At 34.7% G+C, this 24,603-nt stretch overlaps 1 protein-coding gene across 15 annotated transcripts in view; it reads left to right on the top strand.

The window, feature by feature from the left end:
- bru3 (CUGBP Elav-like family member bruno 3) overlaps nt 1-24,603 on the top strand; it is a 167,876-nt gene that overhangs the window by 18,379 nt on the left and 124,894 nt on the right. For 12 of the 15 annotated variants that reach the window (XM_081982317.1, XM_081982308.1, XM_081982307.1 and 9 more), the window contains one exon: nt 5,598-5,680. Coding sequence is in view for 11 of the 15 variants with exons in the window: in XM_081982314.1 (XP_081838440.1) it covers nt 5,598-5,680 (83 nt within the window). In the remaining 4 variants the exon portion in view is untranslated. Of the gene's footprint in view, nt 1-5,597; nt 5,681-8,548; nt 8,997-24,603 lie in introns of those variants that run through there. The other 3 variants (XM_081982318.1, XM_081982312.1, XM_081982310.1) reach the window with 1 other exon arrangement.

Here is a 24,603-nt window from a genome sequence, read left to right as displayed (position 1 = left end):
GCCATGTTTTACACGACTACAGAACATACGTATAGTGTGTATGCGTATTTTGTGTGTGAACGTGATATTTTGTGTTAGTTTTGTTATTGATGTTTTGCGACTACATGTTACGACTCGTTTCTAATGTCATTTAAACTAGATTTGGGGCAATTTTTGTACCGAAATGTCATTCATTGTCAAGAGTGCTTTCTCGTTTTTCATGGCTGGATATTTGATCTGCAGAAACCGTTTAAGACTTAGTAAGAAGGCGTCGGGGCGCCTCTTGGTCAATACGTGACGCGCCTTTCAATGCCAAGGATTATTTACAACATTCTCTTTTGAACATGGCAACATTAAATATATGGAATTATGTACATGACCTTGGTCAGTCAAAAATCAATAGTACTACTGACATAAGCACATTTTACTAGCAAACATTAAGATACAATATAAATTTTTAATCTACTTTTACGAACAGAACTTTTTCTCAAGTTGTAAACTTAATTATTCCCACATCCTTTATCCAAATTGAAAAACATGAAGCTATAAAGCCGAATTAAAAATGAATTTCAGTTTTTTTATAACCTCGCGGATCTCCGAATAGGTTTTATACTTTCTTAGAGCTTGCGTGTACTAACCGTGGAAAATTATTCTCCGATTAGGAAATATTTCACGTGTATAATTAAAATAAATGCGAAGCCACAGAAAACACAGGTTGAGGCAAATTTAGCAAACGCACGAACTCTCCGGTCTGGATGAAGTTATATTCTGAAATTACCCGGTATCCCTGTGTAATAATGCTGGGGTATGTAAATTTTATGCTAGTCAGTAATAACAATAACAAAGTAATAAGAAGATCCAGTCCGGCTGTTGAAACGGATTTAAAATTAACCAGATCCAGTCCTGGTTCGAAAAAATAGTGAAATAAACTTTAAACGAACGTGCTGTTGATGCGATTGATTCAAATTGACCGGACGCCAAATAAATGGATTTTGACTGACATAAATCTGCATTGAGAGTTTGCGTTCAGATTTTTTTACAGTTTTTGCACTGACCGATGCCATTCGGAAAACATACTATTATTGAATCTCGGTTATTTTTAGGTCTGTATCGGACATTAATAGAACGATTGAAAAAAAAGCAAGGCACGTCTAACTTGTAACGGCGAACGGAAGTGCAGAGTGTGTGGTCATTGAAAGTTTATCACGTAGCCAATTCAATATTAACAAAAATAAACGTGTAGGACATGCCCCGACCGGTAGAGATGCTCTAGCAGCTAAATCTCATTACAGAAACACGATAGCAAAGTTATAAAGTCGATATAGGACGTGGTTTGGGACTCGGAGACTCACTTTAGATTCCACTCACGTCCATCTTCTAGACACGACATGTCGCTCGATGTATGTGGATATTATGTAATACTACTACGAATAGTAATACTAATACTAAATTGATTTCTGTAATGATCTGTTCTGTCTAGAGGTTAGACACAAATGCAGACAAAAATCGGAATTCACATGTGTCAATTTGCTGGAATAAAGGTGATGTCATCGGATACATGCTTGCTAACGTAAAGACAAGTAAAAACACCAGTTATATTAATATTATACTTACCACTTTAGTCATTACACAAATAATGCCTTTAACAGTTTGAGTAGTAATACAACGTTTGAGTAAAACTAGTTAATGGTTAACTTTAAAACCCTAAGGTAATAAAGCATCACGTTGAGTAACCCACACTTCCTATGATTTATATACCTGATGGTTACGTCCTTCCGGGTTCCGGACCACTATCGGACTCCGGGAAACTGATAATGACCCCGATAAGCCGTCCTTTGCGGAGCAGCTTTATCAAATTTGCCGAAACAATGCACGTCGAACCGATTTAATTCGATGCTGTTTCGATAAGATTGCGTATCTGCGTTTACGGTGGAACAACAATAGTAAGCCACCGAGTCTGAAACTATGTATACAATAGTCACTTTGGGGTTTTAAGTTAAAAATCTCTGTAAAAAGTAATAATTTTGGTTTGTTGTGGTATTGCGGAATGCCGCTTTGTCCTTTTAGTTTTGCCTGAATGCGGTACAGAAAAAAATAGGAAAAAACACAGATCCCGCATGAGAAATAAACTCCCAGTGAAAATTTAATTTACGTAGTGGCTGCAATACGTTAGAAAAGTCCGAAAGTGCAAATGTTGCTGTTTGAACCGAGTTTTGTTAGTACTATGAATTTAAGCTTTTTTTACGTCTAACCCAGTTTTTTTTATCTAAACAAGAACGGAATTAAGTCGAGAACCTCGTGGCGTAAACTAGGAATAATCAGGCCGGGCATCAAAGGAAAAAAAACAAGAAATCCCAAGAGAATTAAAGTCGATTTAAACTCGAAGTCCGGCCTTATCTGTTAAAATACAGCTCGCTGCTTTGCATTATCGACTGCAGTCTTAGCAAACACCGAAAGAAACAAATTAAATTTTAAAACACACTTGACTTGGAGCCAGTAAATTAAATGAACGATAAAAGTGAGGAGGAAAAACAGTCAAATGTACTTTCGTGACCGGTCTAATAAAATAAAATTTACTTTTTAATCATTTCCCCACACATTTGCGTGTCGCGTTGGACAAGTGGATGTTTATACCTTCACCATCTATTAAATTCCTTATCACTGATGAACTCGTTGTGTCTGGAATGATAATTGTCAGACTAATGGATCCGGTAAATTTTTTATTTATCCTTACCAAGAATAAAGTAGGTTAAATTTGTCGAATAAAATACCTAGTGAACAAATAAGTAGTAATTTTAGTTTTTTTTTTGAAATCCGAAATTTAATAAAATATTGTATAAAACACGTGACTTAAACCGGTTTATTCACTCGAAGAACTTAGACCACTCGCTACGCTCGTGGACCCAACTGTTCTTTTCTTGAATAAAAATTGGTTTAAGTCACTTGCTGTATAAATAACTATTAATAGACTGGAACTGATGCAAATAAGATCCATATGAGTACATAAAACATCAGCTTCCTGATCAAAGACCTCCAAAATGCTAGTTAACTCAATTCTTCCAAATTTCAAATTAAACAGTATTATAATTTTTAGTAGCAATTCGGTAAGCAAAATTGTTGCAAAACATTTCGACATAAAAGTGCATGAACTTTAAAACTGCTCTAAACTTTGTCATAGTCCATTAGGTTGGCCCAATAGTCAGTACAAACTCGAAAGTTTCTGCATTTGTTATTTGCCTGTAATCGACCAACCCGAATGCCAATACAGAAACTTTATCGTGATCTTCAGAGTTTCGGTTATGATGGGGGTTAACATGGAAACTACTGCACTTTAAAGTAATTACGTGCCCTCTCTGTCAAACTTAGGTGGAACACGTCATTATTGATGTTTGAATTTACACAGGGTGTATGAATAACGTAGCCAATGGTAATTACTCACGTTTTGATGACTTTGATCATCAGCGGAATGATGGATTTTCCCGGAAGTAAACGTGGGAAAATTGAGTTGGAAAATAGCCAAGAAACTAAATAGTCCCTCGGTAATTCTGCGTTTAAAGCCGGACGAAGTTTAATTTTCTTAAATTGAATCATGCCAGAGTGCGAATAAAAATGTTATACTTAGATAAGAAATAAAGTTTATGTTCAGCTTAACCCAGAAAGGGTTCGTTCTACTGTTAGATGTCTTGGCGGAACTCCCAAACAACAAGAGGAAGGCGGTTATTTTACTTTCGGGATTAGTTGCTACATTACAAAAATACCACTTTTAATTATGTCCCAATAAATTACGGAGTATCGAATATGGGGTCATATATGCATATCGCCGTAGGCCCCTTTTAAATTTTAATATAATCACGATTCAGTGCATTCTGCTGAATTGGCGATTTCGATATCAAGCGAATAACAATTCCGCTTGCGCGCACTATAATTTATGGCAAAATTTATAACAACGAGAGAACGAGATAGAACGGTAGAGCAAGTATTAATTGGACTTAAACTGTAGAGTGTCACTCGATCTCTGTTGAGGCTGTTCAGAATGCCGAACCATTTAATGCTGCACATTTCTGATTTGAATAGACTGAAATCAGTCTAGTGTGTGATGCAAATCTGATCAGAATAATATTACCTTCCAGCCGAGATCTAATAACAAGCTAGATTGCTTTCTATTGAAGCTAATATTTTAACTAATAATAAAATATATCGATTTTCTATCAATCAAAGTTCAAAGTATTTATTCCCTCCTAAAAAATAAATATTATCTGTAAATTATGTATTAAGCTAAAAGAATATGTTTGGTCAAATTGAATGTTCTACTTTATTGTAGAATAGAACTTCGAGCTAATTACAGCAATCAACGATACAAGTTTTACTGATAACACAGCTTTTCTTAATACAACCGATTCAACTGTTTTGACCGCGTATCGATGCTTTATACGTATTTTTTTATTTTCTTACTTAAAATTGGCTGGGCGTTCAAACTCTTTGAATGTTATCAATACACCGAAGAATAAAATATCGTTGCCATTGTTCGGAAACAACGACTTATTCTACCACTCTCAGATTTATGAGTTAAAAACCTTTATACAAAAAAGATTTATTCCTGTACCAAAATGTAGATTTAAATAATTGTTCAGTTTGGAAAAATGTTTCTTTATCTATTGTGCAAAAAATTAACTATAACCAGGCTCATTCAAACGTCGTGATGAAAAATTTGTTTAATTTCAATGATGAATGACCAAAGTCAGGAAGAGTGCGTGCAACTACAATCCTAATTGCGTAACATCGCGTGTGTTTTGTTGATTATCCGACTCGATTTAGTTTGAGGAACATTTCGTGATACTGATGTAAAGGTGCACTCTTGTCTAAATATGGCATACTATATTTTAATGAATGGTGAGAATAGCGTGTTTACCACAACAGCAAAACGGTATATATTTTTCAAATGACCGATCTGATCCTGAATTGTTTTTTGACCAGAAAAAATATTCAAATTTAAAAGTTATCACCACAAAAGAATTCTAAGTTGTTAGTTAGTTAGAATTACTGTTAAGAAAAATTCAAAACGAAATTTAGTACCACTCCAGCTTACTTCTGAAACTGATTCTCATTTCCTAGTTTCACTTTTATACAACATATAAGCATAAGGTTAAAATTACTTCTATCGCTATACATATAGAAAAGACGTTATCGCAATCCACAGATCTAGTGTATCAGACAATGAAAAAAATCTAATTCAGTGCGAATTTAATACAATGCCGCGATAACGACACCCCCGAGTTCAAAACGAAGGCAAATTTTCCAAATCAATCATTCTTTAGCAGCTGGATGCCATATTATCGGCTCTAAAGGGCGTCGCGTGTCGGTTTTCCGAGGAGGTATTGCATTTTGTCTAACCCGCGTTTATATTCCTTTGTTAGATTAATGTAGGGCCGGACTTTCGGAGCCTTGACTGCGCTTTAATTTTCGGTTGACGCAAAATTTACTCCTCGCTGTATTTTTAATTGCTTGAGGACGCTGAATTCCCGACAACAACTAACGTCACCGGGGAATTTTAGACCTAACGAATAAAAATGCAAATGTAACGACAAACGTTCTCATTACGTTTTATATTTTAATTGCAGGTTGCGCATTCCTAACGTACTTCAACCCGGAGAGCGCCCTCAACTGCCAGAACGCTCTGCATGAGAAAACCACGTTATCAGGGGTGAGTGGTTTCATAATGTTTAGTGTTCCTTTAATTTCCTTGTTATGAATTTAGATCCTAATTAAAAACGATGAAAAAAATTAAAGAAAGAGCGGAATGGCTCTTTGTTTGGTCGTGGGCTATATTTAACTCCTGTGTCAGTAGTTCGTGTTGAGTTCTATTTCTTTTTTTTGCTGCAAAGTGGTGGTTGCCAGCGAGGTAATCAGACATTTTCATTCCACAATTTTACGGGTGTGTGTGCTAGCCAACCGTTATTTAGTCCCTTTGAATAGATGTATGTAAATCGACTTCTTAATGATGCAAATTCAGAAAGAAACGAACTAAAGCAACAAAATTTGGCGCTTCAAACGGAATTTCGTTATGTTTAGCATAAAGCCGGTTATTTTCGAGGCTTCTATAGTATTCCCAAAAAGTAAATCCGAAACAGCACGTTTCGGTGGAAAGGCGTGTGATCATGTTTAAAATACAGCAATGGAAACGGCAAATTCAATTTGAGTTAGCGTAACGCTTCTAGCACAAAGCAGATCGCTGATACTGCAGGGAAACAGGAAATAACGAATTGATCGAGATCCGGAAACCCGTTTTCAATCGTTATGCAAGTTTTAGTTTTTTGGTACTGAAGTTCAACACTGAAATCAAGAAAAATTTTAGTAAATACAAAAAAAATCATCTTTGAGATATATTATACTCAATATACTCGGCGTATACAAATGTAAGCGCGTTTCGTTGTTCAGCATAGTTATTATATTATATTTATATGATTTATATATTTTTGAATATTGGTTTATTAAATTTGCTTCCAAATGTTTCCGAATTCCACCAAAAATAATTATATTAATGAATTTTTTTTTTAATTAAATCTAGTAGCACACTTCAACTTTTCACTTTCCTTGTAAATCTGTAAGGTATTAATGTCAATGACAATGACTACAAAAGTGCAAATGTCATCACAGTTTATCAAAATGGTAAGAAGACACAAAAAAACTGTAAATTGTTCAACGCAAACCGACTTCGTTCCAATCGTGGCACTAGAACGACTCAACGTTCAAACTCTTCGGAAATCGGAAACGACTGGGGAATATACCGATTACAACATTACCATACGAAACCCGTCGTTGATGAATGTACCTCCAAAACCGGCTATCTCAAAACCACCAAAAAATTACACGACTTTCGTCAGACCTATCACTAACAACGAAAAAGCCAATTCAACTCTAGCCGACCTGGACGTTTCAATCAGCGATGTGCCTACCAAAAAAGTGAGATTTCTTAAACCCGGACCTATGACGTACAAAAAACGAATCATGGAAAGTATTTCCAACATGAGAATCCCAGTTGCCATGTCAGAAATTCAAACTGAACCCTCCGCACCTGAGGAACTGAATTTGGATCTGGATACTATTATGGAACAAGCTGAGGTTACTCAATTTATGGAAGATATAGATAATGAAGACCTGTTGGTGGAAACCGAAATGGAAACCGTCGCAATAGGAGACGAACTACGTTCAGATGTTGATAATACCAATACTAGAGCTAGTGAGGACTCTTCAGTTAGTGGAAATGTAGTATCACCTAACCAGCGAGAATCGGCATTGAATCCAAGTTTAAGGAGATCTAATGAGCAAAACGACTCTACGAATAATAAGCAGAGCAAAAATGAAAAACCTAAAAATCAAGAACGTTCATTTAAACTGGACGGTGGTAAAACTATATTAATAAGAGCTAACTTTGTTAATATTTACAATCATTTTTACGATAGTGCTTGATATTAAGCTGGAATGGCCATATGTATGTATTAGTTTAAATAAATGTTCATCATCGTCATGTTCCACCATATCAATTTTGCTTAAATTAAAATACCCGCGATCTCCGATAAGTATACATATACAGGGTGTTTCATAATATGTGTGCAGGATTTCAGAATATGGTAACTCATCCAAAAAAAAGAAAAAAAGTTTCTATTAACTTACCATCCCAAATGGTGCATTTAAGACATACAGTTTGACATTGTCATTACCATGTTTTTAAACATAAATGTTGATTTTTTTTTTAAAACGATTGACTTTACAGCTCATGAACAGCGGTACCTTTTTGTGAAGAATAATATATTAGTAATAAAAATAGTAAATATACTAGCAGTTAAAATTACTCACAAATATAGTAAATTACTTGCTTTTATCATTACTGCACTGAAAATTGTGCATTACTTAGCTCAAAACTCTTTCCAGTACACTTCTTTCCTATGCAGATTGTCATACACAAACTTGTAATGCACTTTGTGGAAAAACAAAAGACTGTGACTATACTGGATGTTCAAATTACTAACAAATATACTAAATTACTTGCTTTTTTCATTATTGCACTGAAAATTGTGCATTACTTTGCAGAAAACTGTTTCCAGCACACTTCTTTCAAATCAAATTGTCATGAAAAAACGTGCAGTACACTTTGTGGAAAAAACAAGAGACTGTGACTAGACTGGATGTTCAAATTACACACAAATAAAGTAAATTACTTGTGTTTTTTATTACTACACTGAAAATTGTGCATTACTTTGGAAAACACGGTTTCCAGCACACTTCTTTCAAATCAAATTGTCATGAAAAAACGTGCAGTACACTTTGTGGAAAAAACAAGAAACTGTGACTACACTGAATGTTCAAATTACTCACAAATAAAGTAACCAACCTGGAAATCCAAACCTGGAAATCAAATTCCGTGTGGTCTAGATGATGGCAAATTAATTCCGTTGCGTATTATGCTACAGAGGATAAAATTACCGATCGGCTTCTGCAAAATTTTTTATTAGAAAATCATAAATAACGTTCGAATGCCGAACACTGTTTCAGTTTCAGCCAATGGCCGAGCAACAGTTAATCGGCTGGATCGAGCTCCGGCCTTTCATCGTTTTTCAGCACCGCTGAAAATTGTTTGGCGCGCGCTCTGAACTTGGCTTATGCTTAACTTCAAACCGGCAGGCACGCGATAATATAAACAAACATGTCGGCCGACTAAAAAACTATTCCATTTTAACCAGTTGGGGCCCAGATTGCCTCTCGGTTTATCGGGATCGGGAACTTTGTTTACGGAAAATTTGCTGCCGTTTCGGAAAATCGAACGTTTTCCGTTCCATGGTAGCTGCCCTGCTCTGGATTGTGATCGAATAATCGTTTCCGGTCGCGTGTGTTTCTCTGTGAGAACATTTTGGTAAATTCCTGGATAATTGGATAAGCTGGATCACCTTGCTCGTCCTAAAATGGAATATGAGTTATTTATTTACCCGGAATTGTTGGCTTACTATGACACAGCAAATTTGGTAGGTTCTAATTAGGGCTGAGACTTAATTGGATGTAAATCCTAAATGTTATTTGCAGTCCAGAAGTTGTCGGAGTTTCAAAAGTCCATGGCACTTTATTAAATACGAAAATTAGACCTTGGCATTATGAGTAGAACTGAAAATGACCTGCACTATACATATAAACGCCGTAAAAGCCTAATAATAAGCCTAATAGCTCGTAATTGCGCTTTATTTAGGTAACATAATAATTTTTTATATTTTTAGATTAATTCAGTACAACATTACATTCTGATGTAGGTATAAATAGCTGAATGGCCAATATTACAAGCAGTTCATACACTTTGACACAAAATTTACTACACGTTATACAACATTTTATATTACAAAACATTATATTGGAAAATTTTCTTTAAGTATTTAACTTAAATTTTAAGAACCCGACTATTACATAACTACTGGGTATCTAGATACATCTCTAAAAGTTACTCTCAGTTATCATAAGAAATAATAAAGATCTTCTATATAAAGAAATTGTCCACAAAACATAGTTCCGGGACGAATATTCTGACTGAAAATTAAATTTTCTCTAATTAATTTGCAGAAACATTTCCCGGAGCAATCGTTTGGGCGTATCAAATTTACCTCAGAATTCGAGCTCTAAAGTGTGAACCGAAATTAACCACATCGCTACATTGTCACGAACTTTTTACAGCCAGGCGTAAACCTCCCTTTAAACCGTTCCCTTCTATTTATTTTTGTATAAAAGTTTTATGCGATATCCCGCTTTTCGAAAAACATAAAATACATAAGACGTAGAATTTATGATTCAATAAAGACGATCTGAAACGTTTCAGTTACGCTATAAGTAGTTTTATAGGGACTGAATGGCGGAAACGTCATTCCAGATAGGTATTGTAACAAACTAATTTTTTAACTCTGGACTGATAATACATGTTGCCCGATATAGAGAGTTACTAAAACAACTAAAATAAATAAGAGCGCACGCAATTGCATGCAACTTTAACGATGATAAATAGTTGATTTTTCCCAATTTTTATAACTAGGCAAGGTGGTAGGTAACATTGCAATTTGACCGCGTCAGATTCTATTTCGGGAAAATTATGTATTTGCGTTTTCTGGCTGTAAACGAAACCACTAAGAATGGATTTCTCTTTGAGTTACAGTTGCGGTTTCACAACTAACTACCTAAAACAACTCGCCCTGATATTGAAAAGTTAATAAAAATTCCAAAGTTATTTTAGTCCTGTGGTAATTTTTTCGCGCCATAAATAAGTTTATCATAGCACAAGAACAGCGCTTAAGGTGTTTCCAGATGCCTCTACGTTAAATTTTACGACTTTCTTTCAGTGAATTGATTCCTAGCCACATGATTTATGATATCTGGAGAGGAGAAAACGATCACTGAAATGATTATTCGTGGATGCGTTCGAGGCTATATTATGTATAGAGTCTCGTACCTAAGTTCCGTAGAACAAATCTACTTTCCAAAGTGGAACTAAGTTTTCGCAAGAGTAAACCAGTCGAAGTCTCAAAGGCGTTAGTTCCACCACCGATCCAATTCGAACAGCCAACATTTCACTCCATAGTTCCAGATCGACGAAACTTCGTTCAAACTTCAATTATTGTTGTTTCAAGGAAGTAGAAACCTAGCGTATAAAGCACATTCATACTCGTAAAAGCTAACAAATCCCAGGAACTAGCTAATAAATTTACAATTATGGCCTAAAGTTTGTTTTCAAGTTTTCAAAAACAAATAAGCGGTTGTATTAGGGCATTTTAATTTTGGATGTTTTTCGAGTAAGTTCGAGACTTTTCAAGTTTTGTTCGTTGCATAATTTAGCCAGGCGGTATTCGTTTATTATTTACGTGTACATTTTGAAGGTAGAGTGTTTTTGATGAGTCTGAAAAACACATCATTTCAGACTAAACTTTCTTGATATATTATTCACAGCTTTTCAAGTTTTTATTATAGTCCTGCTAACAGTAGATGAAAAAAAGATTCTAGTCTCAACCGTTCAGTAGTGTAAAATACCGGAAGTATCTACACGTAACAATTTCTGCTTAAAGCAAATAAACAAGAACATTTCAACCATGGAAAGCTGGTGCAACTTACTCTATTTTACGATTGCCTCATACTTTCCGCTTAAACACGTGGCCAACCAGGTTAATTTTAGAATTATGCGTTTACAATATGCATTAATAACGAAGCAATACATCTTTAGCCACTTGGATTTATGCAATGACCTTGCCAGTTTCACTTGACTGTAGAATATTCTTAATTTCAGTTACAGATTTCTAGGCAATTAATCTTGAAAAATAAATTAATTTTGCACTGCAATAATTACACGAAACAAAGAGATGATGAAATATAATCGCACTTCCGAGCTATGTAATCAGGTTTCCATTTTCAATGGATGCCTCCCGAATAATAATGGAGAAAACGGATGAAAAGCGTAAGATGAAAATAAATATGCAGCAGGCTTTTCTCTGCTCTTTTCGTCCACTCCTTTATTAGATCAAAGTAATAGGCGGACAGGCTATAGAGCCAAGAATATATTAGGAAGCCTTGGAAGTAGTGATGAATACAGATCAGATGTCGTATATTAAGAAAAATTGCTGAACTTACCCATTGCTTTTCGTATGAGAATCGCAATTTCCAACTGCAGACAGTTTTGCAAATATAAAGGAATTGCTGTGACAAAAAATCGTTAAACGTTGCTGAATTGAAAAGCCGATCGTCACCCAAACAATATGTTAAAGCCTAATTACTCCCCAAAGTTGCAAATCAATTTATTTGTGTCCGACGTCGAACACGTTTTTTTCCCTCTTTTTAGCATCAGTCACTGACCATTAGGCAGCCGTGCGGCCAGGGCACGTAATTTAAAGTTTGCAGAGCAGAAGTAACGAAATAAATCCCGATAAAGGATTTAGATCCTGTGTCTGGCTTGTTACTTTAATGGAATAGATTTTATACAGTATTTATTGCTCTAGAATAAATCATCACATACTCCTAACTAGATGAATGGTACTAATAATCGGACACAATGTAAGTAATGTAGAAATAAACGATAAAAAATAAGAATTCAGCCAACGTAAGAAGAAAAGAGAAATAAATACTACGATACTTTTCTTGTATTGACAGAGTTTTTTGACTTATTTTTAAAAAGCTCTAGGATCATTTATCATAAATATGTAATAAGACAATTGAATGCTTTGCAAAGTTATGTAGAGCGTGCAGGAGGGAACTTGCAATTTTAGCGAAATATATGGTCTTGGCATGTCACCAGCACGCCAGGGTTAGAGGTATTTATTTCATTAATGTATGGGACACTCGAAATTCTGTTGGAGGTGACATGCCTAACGCAAAACAGAGGAACAAAAACCCACAACGAAGATAGTATAAACATTTTTAACAACAACCAAATAGAACTCTCTATCAGTGGCAAACCATTTAAAACAAAGAACTATTAGCCGCTAATTAACTATGGCAATTGATGTTGAGGTGATTTTTGTTGAAAAGTTTAATTATATTTGAAGTTGTCACTTAGCTAACGCGGTCAGTAAAGTAATAAGTAAAATACAATTTGGATAATTGCTTTCATTAAAACCGCACGCTTTCATGATTGAAATCCCTTGGGAGGTATTAGAGTATTTATGGAATAAAAAACACCTGCTGCTGTGTGCAAAATTGCCATTGTCACTACTTTCATTAAGCCGGTTTGTTGGCTTAATTTTTTTCAGCTGGCTCAGATAGTTACCGGAGTTAATTTGGCGATGCAAAATTTAGCGCAAATAAAAAAGTTCTGGGATGTAATCATATTTCGATGGTGTAGAGACAATAGCTAAAGCGTTACTGTCTGAGAGATTATCAGTGCTTTTTCGCTCATAGAGCACTAATAGCCCTGCCTTTATGTCGAAGACGCGACGGCTCATCACCATAACATTCTCATTATTTCTCGATTTAAGCCGGAGATATTCGCTTATTAAGGGCTGCCAGTTTCCCTAAGAATGTCTTTCGAACGTCGTAATATTGGTCTGACTCAGAAACGGTTATTCCAAGTTATTGAGTTAACCCTAATAATAAATTTAATCTTTGGCGAATTTCACGGTTTTTAAAACGGAATTACTAGCTAAGTTTTTTGGTATAATAATAATTTTCTTCGTGCTGACTTTAACAGTTTGGGAACACATACCAGAGCTAGAGCCAGACTGGCATAGGACCAGATGTTAAATTGGTTTTGGCAAATATGGCCGCTGACCACGTCGTTTGTCTCCTTTTCATTTTGTCAAATTTAATATGAGCTTCGAAGTTATGTGTGAGTGTTTATGCGAGAGTAAGATATCAAAGAGAATCAATTTTGAAATAAACTACCTAGTATTCCGAAAATTGTATGATAAATATAGTAGATTTTGGAAACATTTTAGTACGGGATAATTTTATCCAACTCTACACGCAATAAAAATGCTTGTATGGTTTGCTGAGAGCAAGTAGAAACCGGATTTTTTAAGACACACCAATGAAGTGTGAAAATCTTAGCAACAAGAGTTCAGCAATGAGACTTTTGAAAACTGGTATATTTTCGGCAATCCTACTTGCTGGTAGTGTTGCTATCATAATTCGCCAAAACTACACTTTTACGTGAAATTAATGAATGGGCAAGTACTTAATTGAGTGGTGTAACAAAATGAGTTCTAATTTAAGTAGATGGAATGCAATTGCCAGACCTGTTGTAACAACTAAATTATTATTATGTTACGGTATACAGTTTAGCTAAAAATATGCTTAATCTCTAATATAAATTAACATCATCCATATTTTCCGTTATAAAGCGCTACTTGTAAGATAAGTATTACAAGTTTTCAAGCACCCAAAAGTTTATTTAAAGAGCTATATTTAGGCTGCCCAGAGGCCGTCTGCTCTAAACTTTACATAAAATAAGCTTCTCCTTTCGTAGAAGATTGGATATCAATAACACCTAATTTTAAATAATGTTTCGTATATCGGTCCTAGTTTGAAATGTGCTTTTTAGAATTAATGTCTATGCTCGACAACAGAAAGTTTCCTATAATAAGGTCATTAAAGCGGGCGCAAACTAACAGTAGAAGGAACTCGAGACATTTTCAAGTCGAGCATTCTGTGAAGTGGCAAGTTTTGTCACTTATATTCCTAGTAAGCTGGAAATTTTCGTTTAATAGGACTGAAGTCTCAATTTGACTTTGGAGAGTTCACAAATTGGAGAAAGCAACTTTAAAACTCTACTATTCCTCACTTTCTAACTATAGTTAACTGAAACTTTTTTGGTTTAACGTAAATAACTCCCCCCTCGCTACATATGTAACGGTTTAAAAATACATTTGGACATTCACAAAGTAGATCTGCCCATATAAACAAACGGTGAGCACCCGTGTTTATAATTTGCTGGCGAACCAATACACAGACGGCCCGCTGTTAAGCAAACACTTTTTGATTAGTGATATTTGTCGGAGCTGCCGAACGTGCAGATAAACACTATGGATGAAAACTAAACAGACCAGCTTCCGCCTGTAAGTGCGATGGCATATATTGTACCGAAAATGTGGACCAGATATCGCTAGATGTGGATTTAACGTGTTTGATTTTGTTCAGGTAGGTACGTGGCTAGCAAAATAATGAAGAAATTACACAAAGACCAAGTATCATTTTGTTTCCAAAAATGTTTAAATACTAGGGTTCTTGGATTGGTTAAACTTTTCAAAACTTGCTATAGAGCACGTCAAGAAAAATTTGTGGAAGGCCTGGGAATACTTCTTCTGGCAACGTGCCAGTTTAGGTCGCCATGAAATAGATGACAGCAAGGTGATGATTTTTGTTATAACTTTAGTTTGAAGGTTGTAATTATTAAAATAATAAAACATATTTTGGACCAACTAGGCAACTGTGGTTACGAATGTAATCTGCAAGTCTCTAGGTAGCATTATTTAATAATTCCCTTTCCACACATCGCAAATTTTGCCTCATCTTTCACTTTCGTAATTAACCCGGGTGGCACGTCGATGCCGACTTCGACTGATGCCGCCCCTTCGGCCGAAACACGTTCCGGTGATTGATGCGAGCAAGAAAATCCACTTCGTAGCTGATCGAGCTACGAACTACGTGTCTCGTGAACATGTATGTGAATTATTACACATCTTTCTGCAAACTTAATAACTTCTTTATCCATGCCTGAGGAAATCGATCAGTTCCACTCTCGAAATCGCTCCACAATTTATGCGCGTCTTTAAAAACTATTTTTTCATCGTTCGCTCCATCGTCTCATTTGTTCTGCACGTGGTCGTTGACTACAAAGAATAATTCCGCTGGAACGTGGAAGGCAGAAAATGGACAAAAGTCTATTTAAAAGAGAAAATTTAGCTGATTAAACCTTGAGAGCACCTGCTGTGCTTGTAAACGTTCTCCAGCATCTGGGCCGCAGTATTAATTCAACAAGGGAAGTAAAGTAGCTCGCCATAGGGAGAAGGTTTGGGTGCAATGTCGAGAAATAAAGATAATGAGAGAATTTTATTTCTTCGCAGTTGTAAATATATAGCTTAAGTTCGTACCGTTGACATCGGGGGCATCTCGGGCACCTGGTGCTCATAACACCACTGTAGCAGATTGTTTACGATATCATTTCAGGAAATTTTTTGAATTATACACGGAAATAGATGTCATCAACTTGACTTTATTAAAAAGATAAATACACGTTTATAGGGCAACCACATTCTCGATGAATCGGGCTAATAACTTTTTTATGCAGGTAACAAACTTTTTATTATTCAGTCGAAATTTTTAATAAAGGAATACGACTGTACTGTGTAACAAAATTATAATTAATTTTCAAGAAGGTTCTATTATATTAGTCATATTAGCATAAACAGTTACATGGAAATATGACATTAGTGACCTTAAATAAACTTAAATTTTCCTCTTTAGAAATGCAATGTCTGTGCTACGATTTTTGAATTCTACTCCGTAAAAGCTTCGAAATTGCAGCACCCTGTACATAAAAAGTATCGTTGAAACTCAACATATAAATTTCAGGTTGATGACTTAAGAGCCCACACATTTCAGTAACCGATAAAAGCAAATTGGATTTTTTTTTCCAAAATCAGCTTGGTTACAGCCTGGTTTGTAGGTCTTATGGGCTGGTTCAAACTTGCAAACTCATTAACTGATTCAAATTATTATTTACATGTAAAGTGCGGCATAAAACATCAGTCACTCGATACAGAAACGGGTATATGCAAAAAGCAAATAGGACGTCATAAAGTGAACTTCCGCGCAAATGGATTATGATTGTGTCAAAAGGGACAGACCCTAAAACCGGAATATAAAGGGTGCTTTGTCCCGAACAAAAATATTATCTTGTTTTCCCAACATTTGCAGAGGCGCGAAAATAACAGAACTTGAAAGACAAAGGCGATTTTTCATTCCGGGCCCGTCACTCACTCAATTTTACTATTTCGTTTTATAAGCCGGGAAAAACAGACGACGGGACCGGTAATAAATTCTGATGGGTTAACCAAAATAACTGGTATCGATTTATCGATCTGTCCTATTCGAGAGAGGTGTACTGCACAGATTGTAGTTTAAAAAGATAATTTTGAAAACCTGACGGCAATCTGCTAAGATTTATTATTTATCAAGGCTAAAATTGATATTACGGGTCTCATGCGGCCCAATTAATTTTATCAGTCACCTTTGACCCACATAATAACGCCTGGAGCAAAGATTAAAGGGTCCCAAGATCCCCCGCGTCTTACAGGACAGCACCTTGTTCTCACCGAGGAATTCTAATTTAAGGTCATTTATCAAGTCTGTACTTCGTGGCTACACCTAATTTTGTGGTCGGTATATATTTATTAACACCTTTTTAATTAGAAGACGCTAAAGCAGCCTACCGTCTTTTTATTATTTAAAGACAATGTCGGTATTTAAGTTTATTTTGCTAGAACAAAATTAAAATACTAACCGAATGTTATTTGGTATCATTTAGTTTTAATTATTTTTTTGCATATCCTCAAAATTTATTTTTATTTGTTTTATAGGTTTGATATTATTAAGGTTTTAGTAAGCTTCGGTCGAACAGTGAACTTTATTAATTCCCAGCGTAACGGTATAGAGGCAATATAACTGCATTTGTTTTAATTAAAAACAGCGAAATTTTCCTGGAAAATTAGAGGAAGTTCGAACTCGTTCTCAATCCCTAAACATTAATCAAGATAGATTGTTGTCAGATTTTAAATTTCTAAAAACTTTCGAGTATTTAGGACGTCAATTTAACTGAAAACATTTAATTTATTATATAAATGTGTTTTTATCTACATCCTATATCAGTTACCAGAAAAAAAAAACAACAAAATTGTTTATTGACCTACTAACATTATTAAATAAATCCCTGAAACACAACGACAATTCTAGTAATTTATTCAAGCGTTCCTTCTTCAACTCACGCTGAACTCGAAACAAATCGAAAATATATGTAAATTTTCTCTCCCGAGACTATTCAGGAAACGATAACGCATCTATATTGCTAAATTAATAATAATTTTAAAAGCGTCCATAAATGCTAAATTGACGTAACTGGTTAATGTTATTTAAATAAATGGACTTGCGAGATTTGGAAGTAATCCTGTTTAATTGGATTTCCATACTCATGGCGTTATTTCATTTCGATAGTAGCACTATTATCACAGTCTATTATGTGCATATCATTCGTTTATTAAATGTTGAATTTTAGCACAAGAAAAAGAACTTTCGGTCAATTAAACGGTGATAATAAAATAGATAAAGAGAAGAAAGTAAATCCATATTAATGACCTAGTTAGGCGACGAAGCACGAAACAGTTTTACGGTCTGGTAGACATTCAACATGTGAGTTTTGCTTAACGACACGACCACTTTGACAAGAGTCTTACTCCACTTTGTTAATTATTATTTGCTTCTTCTGCTTTCGACTTTTTTCCTTAAACAAAGAATCTACAAGGGTCACAAAAATCGATCTGGATATTCGGGAGAATCCCAATTGGGTCCGAAAAATGGCCGATAATAAAAGCAAACATAATAGTAAAAGTAATTTATGAAAGTATTTTTGCGCACTAGAAAAGTTTTCGATCCCTTGAGGTCTTGATAGTCGTCGAGGTGAAGTAGTAAAGAACCGACACCTCGTGGAGCTGTTCTATTGACGGGCAAATGTTCGATTAAAAGTTTTCTTTTGTTTACTGGAAGGAAAAAGGAACGAGAAAATTTCGTTGCTTTTATCGGGTTCGACAAAAAGGCGCTGTCCGATTTATTGGGGTTAAACTATATTTATGTTGAATTTTCTATAATACATTGGCTTTCCTACACCTGCTTTCGCTTGTCGAACGGTAACGAGGAACTTTATTCGACGACCTCTAAAACCTCCCTCGTTGAGTTAGTTTAGATGAAACTAGGATATAAACTTCTATTTTAGCATGGTCGAATGGTGTGTCTTATAGAGACTTACTCACCAAAAAGCGTTAAGATTTTATTTATGTCGTGAAATACAAGTACATTTAAATAGAAAGTTTCTAAAACAGGATTTGATGATGTAATTATTGTCTTTGAGGAACAACTTTCAGTTTTTAAAGACATTATAGAACTTAAACTTGCGTTTGTTTAAAGCTTCATAGCATCTCTCTTAAGAACCACCATATAATTTCACTACAATATCACTAATTTATTGACAGCAACAGCAGTTCGTACGTCATAAATAGAACATGAAAATTAAAATAGAAACTATTGGCGCTTCTGGGTGGTTTAATTACTCGTTGAGGAGCTCTTTCGTGGCTTCTCACTTAAATAAAACAAGGACATCTTTGTTGAGGGCGATGCGCCAAATTAAACTCAAACTGAAATTATTGTCTCAGATTGCGGATACGGAAAACTTTTAACGACTTTTCATTTTCCGAGGGTGTATCGAACTGTCATTATTCTCAATTAAAAATAAGGACTTTCTCTTTAAAAAAACTACAATTAAAGATTCTGACAATTTTTACCGAGTGCTTCAAAACGTATTTAATTCAAATTTAATCAAATTTTGAACGCACAAAGCCTCAGTAATTTTGTAATTTTATGCCTGGTGGAATGTGCAATTTATTTCTGTTTTGATTAATTTATTAGACTGCAGTTTTTTGGCTGACACTCAGTAATTTGGATTAATATGCGTAGTCAAATATTGAAATAAAAAATGCAACGAGAGCAAAAATAAAACGTTGAATTTTAGGGAGCAACCCCAATTAAACTGAAACCTAATTTCAGCTTTGTGAACCGTATACGTTATCTCACTTTGTAAGATTGATTAGACAGATATTCATATGACTTTTTTAATTAATTCCTTGCGTGCAAAGCGGACCAATTTTAAATAGAGTTTCAACTCTGACATATTCTGTTGTATGTGGTTGTTTTTTCACCAATCAAGTAATTGGATTCGGAAATTAAGGGTGGTTGAAGCGGCCAGATAACGATCGCGGATCGGAAATAAATTCCTTCGAAGCATAAAAGTAAATTTTCCCTACCCTACACTAATAGCCAACATAAATTGATGAGTTTATAAAGATATCGGGCCTGGATGACAGCAAAAATATTAATGGAAGCCTTGCTTTGTTAAATGCTCTATTCAATATATTATACAATAGCTTCGCTTCTGGACAAACCAATATTGGTTCCTTGTTAACAATGGACCAACCATGGGACAATAAATTCAAAGAGGAAGTTGTATATTATATTAGATTTCAACGGGTATCACTAGGGAGAATATATTAATAAACTCTCCTATTAAAAATCGATAAATTGTCTTGTTCGGCAGGAAGGAAAATAGGTCGAGTCATAATAAAATTCGTTTTCCCAAGCAGTATATGAGCACTTATCCTTAAACGAGGCATTTTAATATCGCCTGCCTTTCACCGAAAATGGTTTATCAATATTTAATACAGCCTGTCAGTTTTCGAGGAAGCATATTCTTTGCTTTATTTGGGGGTGTGAACTCTGTAAACGTCGTTTACTAGATCATGCAACGAATTGAATTTCTTCTGCACATACACTCACATTCCTCCACAGCTTTCTAGCATGCAAACCAGTTTTTTTAATGAAATTAGGGGCGTTGACTACGAAATAAATCCTCGATCTGAAATTTGCTGGGTTTTGTAATTTACAGGAATTTTTATTTAAAAATGTTTTCCCCGTTTTAAGCAATTCAAACGTGACGTCAACTTATCCCCAGAAAAGAATGGGACCCAAGGCGTCAGACAAAGAAGTGTCTAATTCCGAAAGTTTAAAGAAAAATTGATTTAATAAAATTTGCTCTGTTCCATTTTACACAATAAATCGCTAAAAACTAGGTGACAAACTGCTGTGATTCTTATGTAAATCCTTCAAATTTAAAATGTAGGTATATTTTTGTTAGATAATTGAGTGATTTGAAAATTAATGTCAAATGAAATCCATTTCTAATGTCGAAGAAGTGTTATAATCCAGACGGTAATATAAAATAAAAACCATTGTAGAATTTCCAGTTTTTTAATCGAAATAACGAAACGCCAATAGGACTCATAATAGACCGAATTACAGCAAACTACGCCATTAAAAATTACAATACGTACTCGAAAGCAATTACGCATCACAAAAAGCCATATTTACATAAATGAAAATTTAGCTCGCTATATAATTTGTAAGCAAATTGGTAGTTTTAACCTTAAAACTGCCGTGTTGTGCCTGTGAAAAATGGTTTTTAACAAAATAGCGAAATTACGCGTAGCACGCTACTTTTATGCTAACACACTTCTTTGTAAAGCTGACCATCACCGAGTCGTGTTTAGAGTTTTTTCATTAATAGTTCATTACTATTACGTGTAATTTGTTTTTGTGGTTGTGCGTAACGCTTTAGCGAAGTTGTTCAATAGTTTAGTTCCAATACCATAATCGTTATCTATTTAAATAAAGCGGTCAGTCATATCCCACCGAATTATGTTGTTCGGTGGTTGTTAAATATTCTGATGTTAAATAGTTGATAAACCTCAAATATTTAGATGTTAAATAGTAAACCCCAACCGAGATATTTCAATTATGTTTAAAAAAGTCTAAAGCTGCCAAAAATTGCTAAATAATTACAGTTATAAGTTATGTGGCCTCAAATCAAACAGATTACAACTTAGACATTTCGTTAAAAACTGAATAATCTGACAATCAATTTTAGAATTTTACAGACAAATTTTTCTTGAGTATTGAATAAAAATTCCTCTGGTGTTCTAAAGGCAACAAGTTTCGTTTAATTTCAGGAAATTTCCTAAAACTTTTAAATAAACCAACAAGGAAAGGCAGGCGCAATTAATAGGTTTGTTCAGTTTCGTGATCGGCATTCTAAGGTTATTTTTAATTTTCACCAATTCTCTTTGTAGGAGGATTTGCAATTCAAGTTAACCATGTACTGATTCAATAATTAAAAGTAAAAACGGTTGGTACTTTTTTTAACTTATAGGTTTAAAGTTGACTTGAATGTGATGTGAATAATAATTCCGAAAGTGTTTTAAATTTAAAATTATGAGAAAAGAACACATTTACCAAATAGAGGACAGGCAGTACCCATAGGCATTATGTAGTTGCTTTTGTTCAGTAGTATTGAAATAAGTATTGTTAAGATTTCCTTGCAACTGGTAGAAAGGTTAGTAACCCATTTTATTTACCTTCAAATAAACGAAAACATAATTCTTCCGACCATGATACACAACATTACTAAATCTGTATGTGTGTGCAATGAAAGAGGAATAATTACAGCCCGCTAAAATACACGCTAGTTTCTATTATATCTTACAGGGCAATTAATGTTTATTACTAAGGCTAAATCCCAAGACGCGATAAAAACGTTATCAGAGTGCCGCTTTCGTAAATTATGGTCTGAAGTAACCCATTGTATCTAGAGACACTTATTATAAGAGTCAACTTTAGCTGCTGTTTGGTGCTTTAAAATTTTTATTAATTTCTTCATGGGACTTAGGTTGTGATTGATGTTGTAAAGTGATGAACATTTTACAAATCAATATTTGACTACATTCCTGTTAATAACAACTTTTTTAATTTTGCAAATATTCCAGTTTAAATTAAAGCATTCAAGCACTATCAACTGGAGCCGGCCTTCAGTTTTATGGCGCATTAAACATTTTGATTCGCAATTCGGAAAACGCATTATAAAACTATAATGTAATTACAAATTATCGAAGCGATATTTCAGCAATGGGGTCGCAACGGTACTTCAACATCGATAATTCGTTGAACGCGAATCGGACAAATCAAATTTTATTATCAATTACCGTTTGTTCGACAAAAACATCCATTAATTCCGACGAATCATACACCGTAAATAATATGGCCGGAATAGAAAACAAATAATTTTAACTTAATTTAACGGATTCGTAACGAAGTAATTGAGTAGTAAATCAAATTCGATTGCTCGGGCCGTTCACCTTTCGAGCTGAACTACAAAAAGTGAATTAATGGACAACGTTTTGTTTTTCCGTGCTTTCAAATGAATATCATTTTTCCCAATCAATTGTTTTACCTGAAAGTCCATTTGTTTTTGATTAAATTTTTGATCTGATGAAGTGAAGACTGACAGAAATTTGCGTTTTGCTTCAAATGTTTGTATGCCCTGCTATGTATGAGTCTGCTGCAACAGAATGCCAAAGAACCAAATATTTCGATACTAGAAGTAATAAAAAAGATAGCTAATTGTCTGCTCTTGTCACGACAGTCGCCGATTCCCATCAATAACGACTTTTGCCTTTTAGATAATTAATTTTCTTGCAACCGACCGACAGAAATAAAAACGCAAACATAATTTATAATAGTGGCGATCCCGAATTAGACTCGGTGTGGTGGTTTTATTGGGTTTTAGAGCGGCCAAGGACTGACTTTTTATCAGCCCTAAAAATGACGTTAAAAAAATAAAAACAAGACAAGTCGGCTCCGATAATTAATCATTTAACCCGGTAATAAAAGAGAATAATCAGGAGATTCATAGCATCTATGCCTTGTTGTCACGATAACCGTCGATAATGGCCAAAGCTTTTTACTAATTAAATTTCTTATCGTTTAATCAAAATTTCATAGACAGAATGGAATTTGCTTAAAAAAAACTGAAAATAAGTATCAAGACTAATCTGCTCAAAAGTTTGTCGTGGAAAGTTGGATATGTTAATCTCTCACTTTCAGAGAACTTTTAATGTGCTTATGTTGTACAACATTGCAGTATGACGTACTCAGGTGGCTGCCAAGAACGATTTTAAGTACTAGACTCATCAGAACTTGCCAGACTTAGGTTGTCAGAAATAGGTTGCAGATACCGGATGTTTGCCGAAGTAACTATTGGGGCTAAATGCTGACCAATAGGGTCGAAGTAATTATTGGTAAACCGCAGAGCCGAAATGTAAATTTCGGTTATATGTAGATTTGGTTTTATTAGGTAATCCTATAGACATTGTTACCTGTGTGCTATTACAGAAGTCACGTCTCAATTATTATAATAGTTTTGTAATAGAAAATTTTTTGGTACAAAATTAACTACAACAACAATATAAAATAAAAGAAAGCACTGCTAGTATTATAGTAAATAAAATTAAGCCCAAACTGCTCTAGATTGTAGAGTACGAATCATCTGTGGTATGAATTTCTAAACTGTCGAAAACGTCTGATTACTAACGTCTATGCCATTATCCAGACCTTACTAGAAACATTTCTTTTTTCTACTTGAAACTATATCAAAAATTCGTATTAATTTCCCAGAATTTCAGCTAAAGAATAACATAGCTTGGACTTTTCCTGGAAGTATAAAGGAAAAGAAGATAATCCGGGATTTAATCATTTTAGTTATGATTTAAGGTGCTATATCCAGTTAAAGCGCATATTTTTATTAGCTACCGAATTTACAACTGCTTTTAACGATATTAGACCGCTTCTGAGAGATGAGAGTCGTAACCTGAATACGTAATCCTGTTTTACTTATCTATAGAGTGCACTTTTTGGCCCGTCAAATTTATATTACTTTGTGTTAAAGGTCGTTAAGTTTTGCCCCCGTAAAATTTGGGTTATGACTGGAAGAGATTTCTTCCCATAATGTTGGAATTTATATCTAAATAATAGCCTCGATAAGTAAAAGATTCGGACACTTTTTATCATCACGATTTACTCGTCATCTATTCCAAATTCCGGCTAGACAATGCGGTGACAGAATATTTTTCACCAAAGAAAGAAACGACTGCAAATGGATCGTTTGACCATATAATATTAAAAGGGCTTCCGAAAGGAGAAAGGTTTTATGTGCGGAACAATAAATCATCATTTTCTCTAAAGGAATTCTTTTTGATGGCAATTTAGTGCTTCAGCTGACGTAATTGTTTTGTTTGCATGCGAACATTGAAAGAAAGTGAAAAATTGCATTTTGAAATTAAATATCTGGAAAACGTTACGATACTAGTGACATTATCCAGCCAAGTCCGAAACTGAATCATAAACACTGCACTTAAAGGACATAAATTCGAAGCAATAAAAACTTGTCCTGATGCCAAAAAGGCC

The sequence above is a fragment of the Ips typographus genome, linkage group LG6 (genome assembly GCF_016097725.1).
Source record: "Ips typographus isolate SLU linkage group LG6, UJ_Ityp_2.0, whole genome shotgun sequence".
In the NCBI taxonomy this organism is placed as follows: Eukaryota; Metazoa; Arthropoda; class Insecta; order Coleoptera; family Curculionidae; genus Ips; species Ips typographus.
Note: the sequence above shows the minus strand (reverse complement) of the source record. Positions and strands in the feature narration are given on the sequence as shown.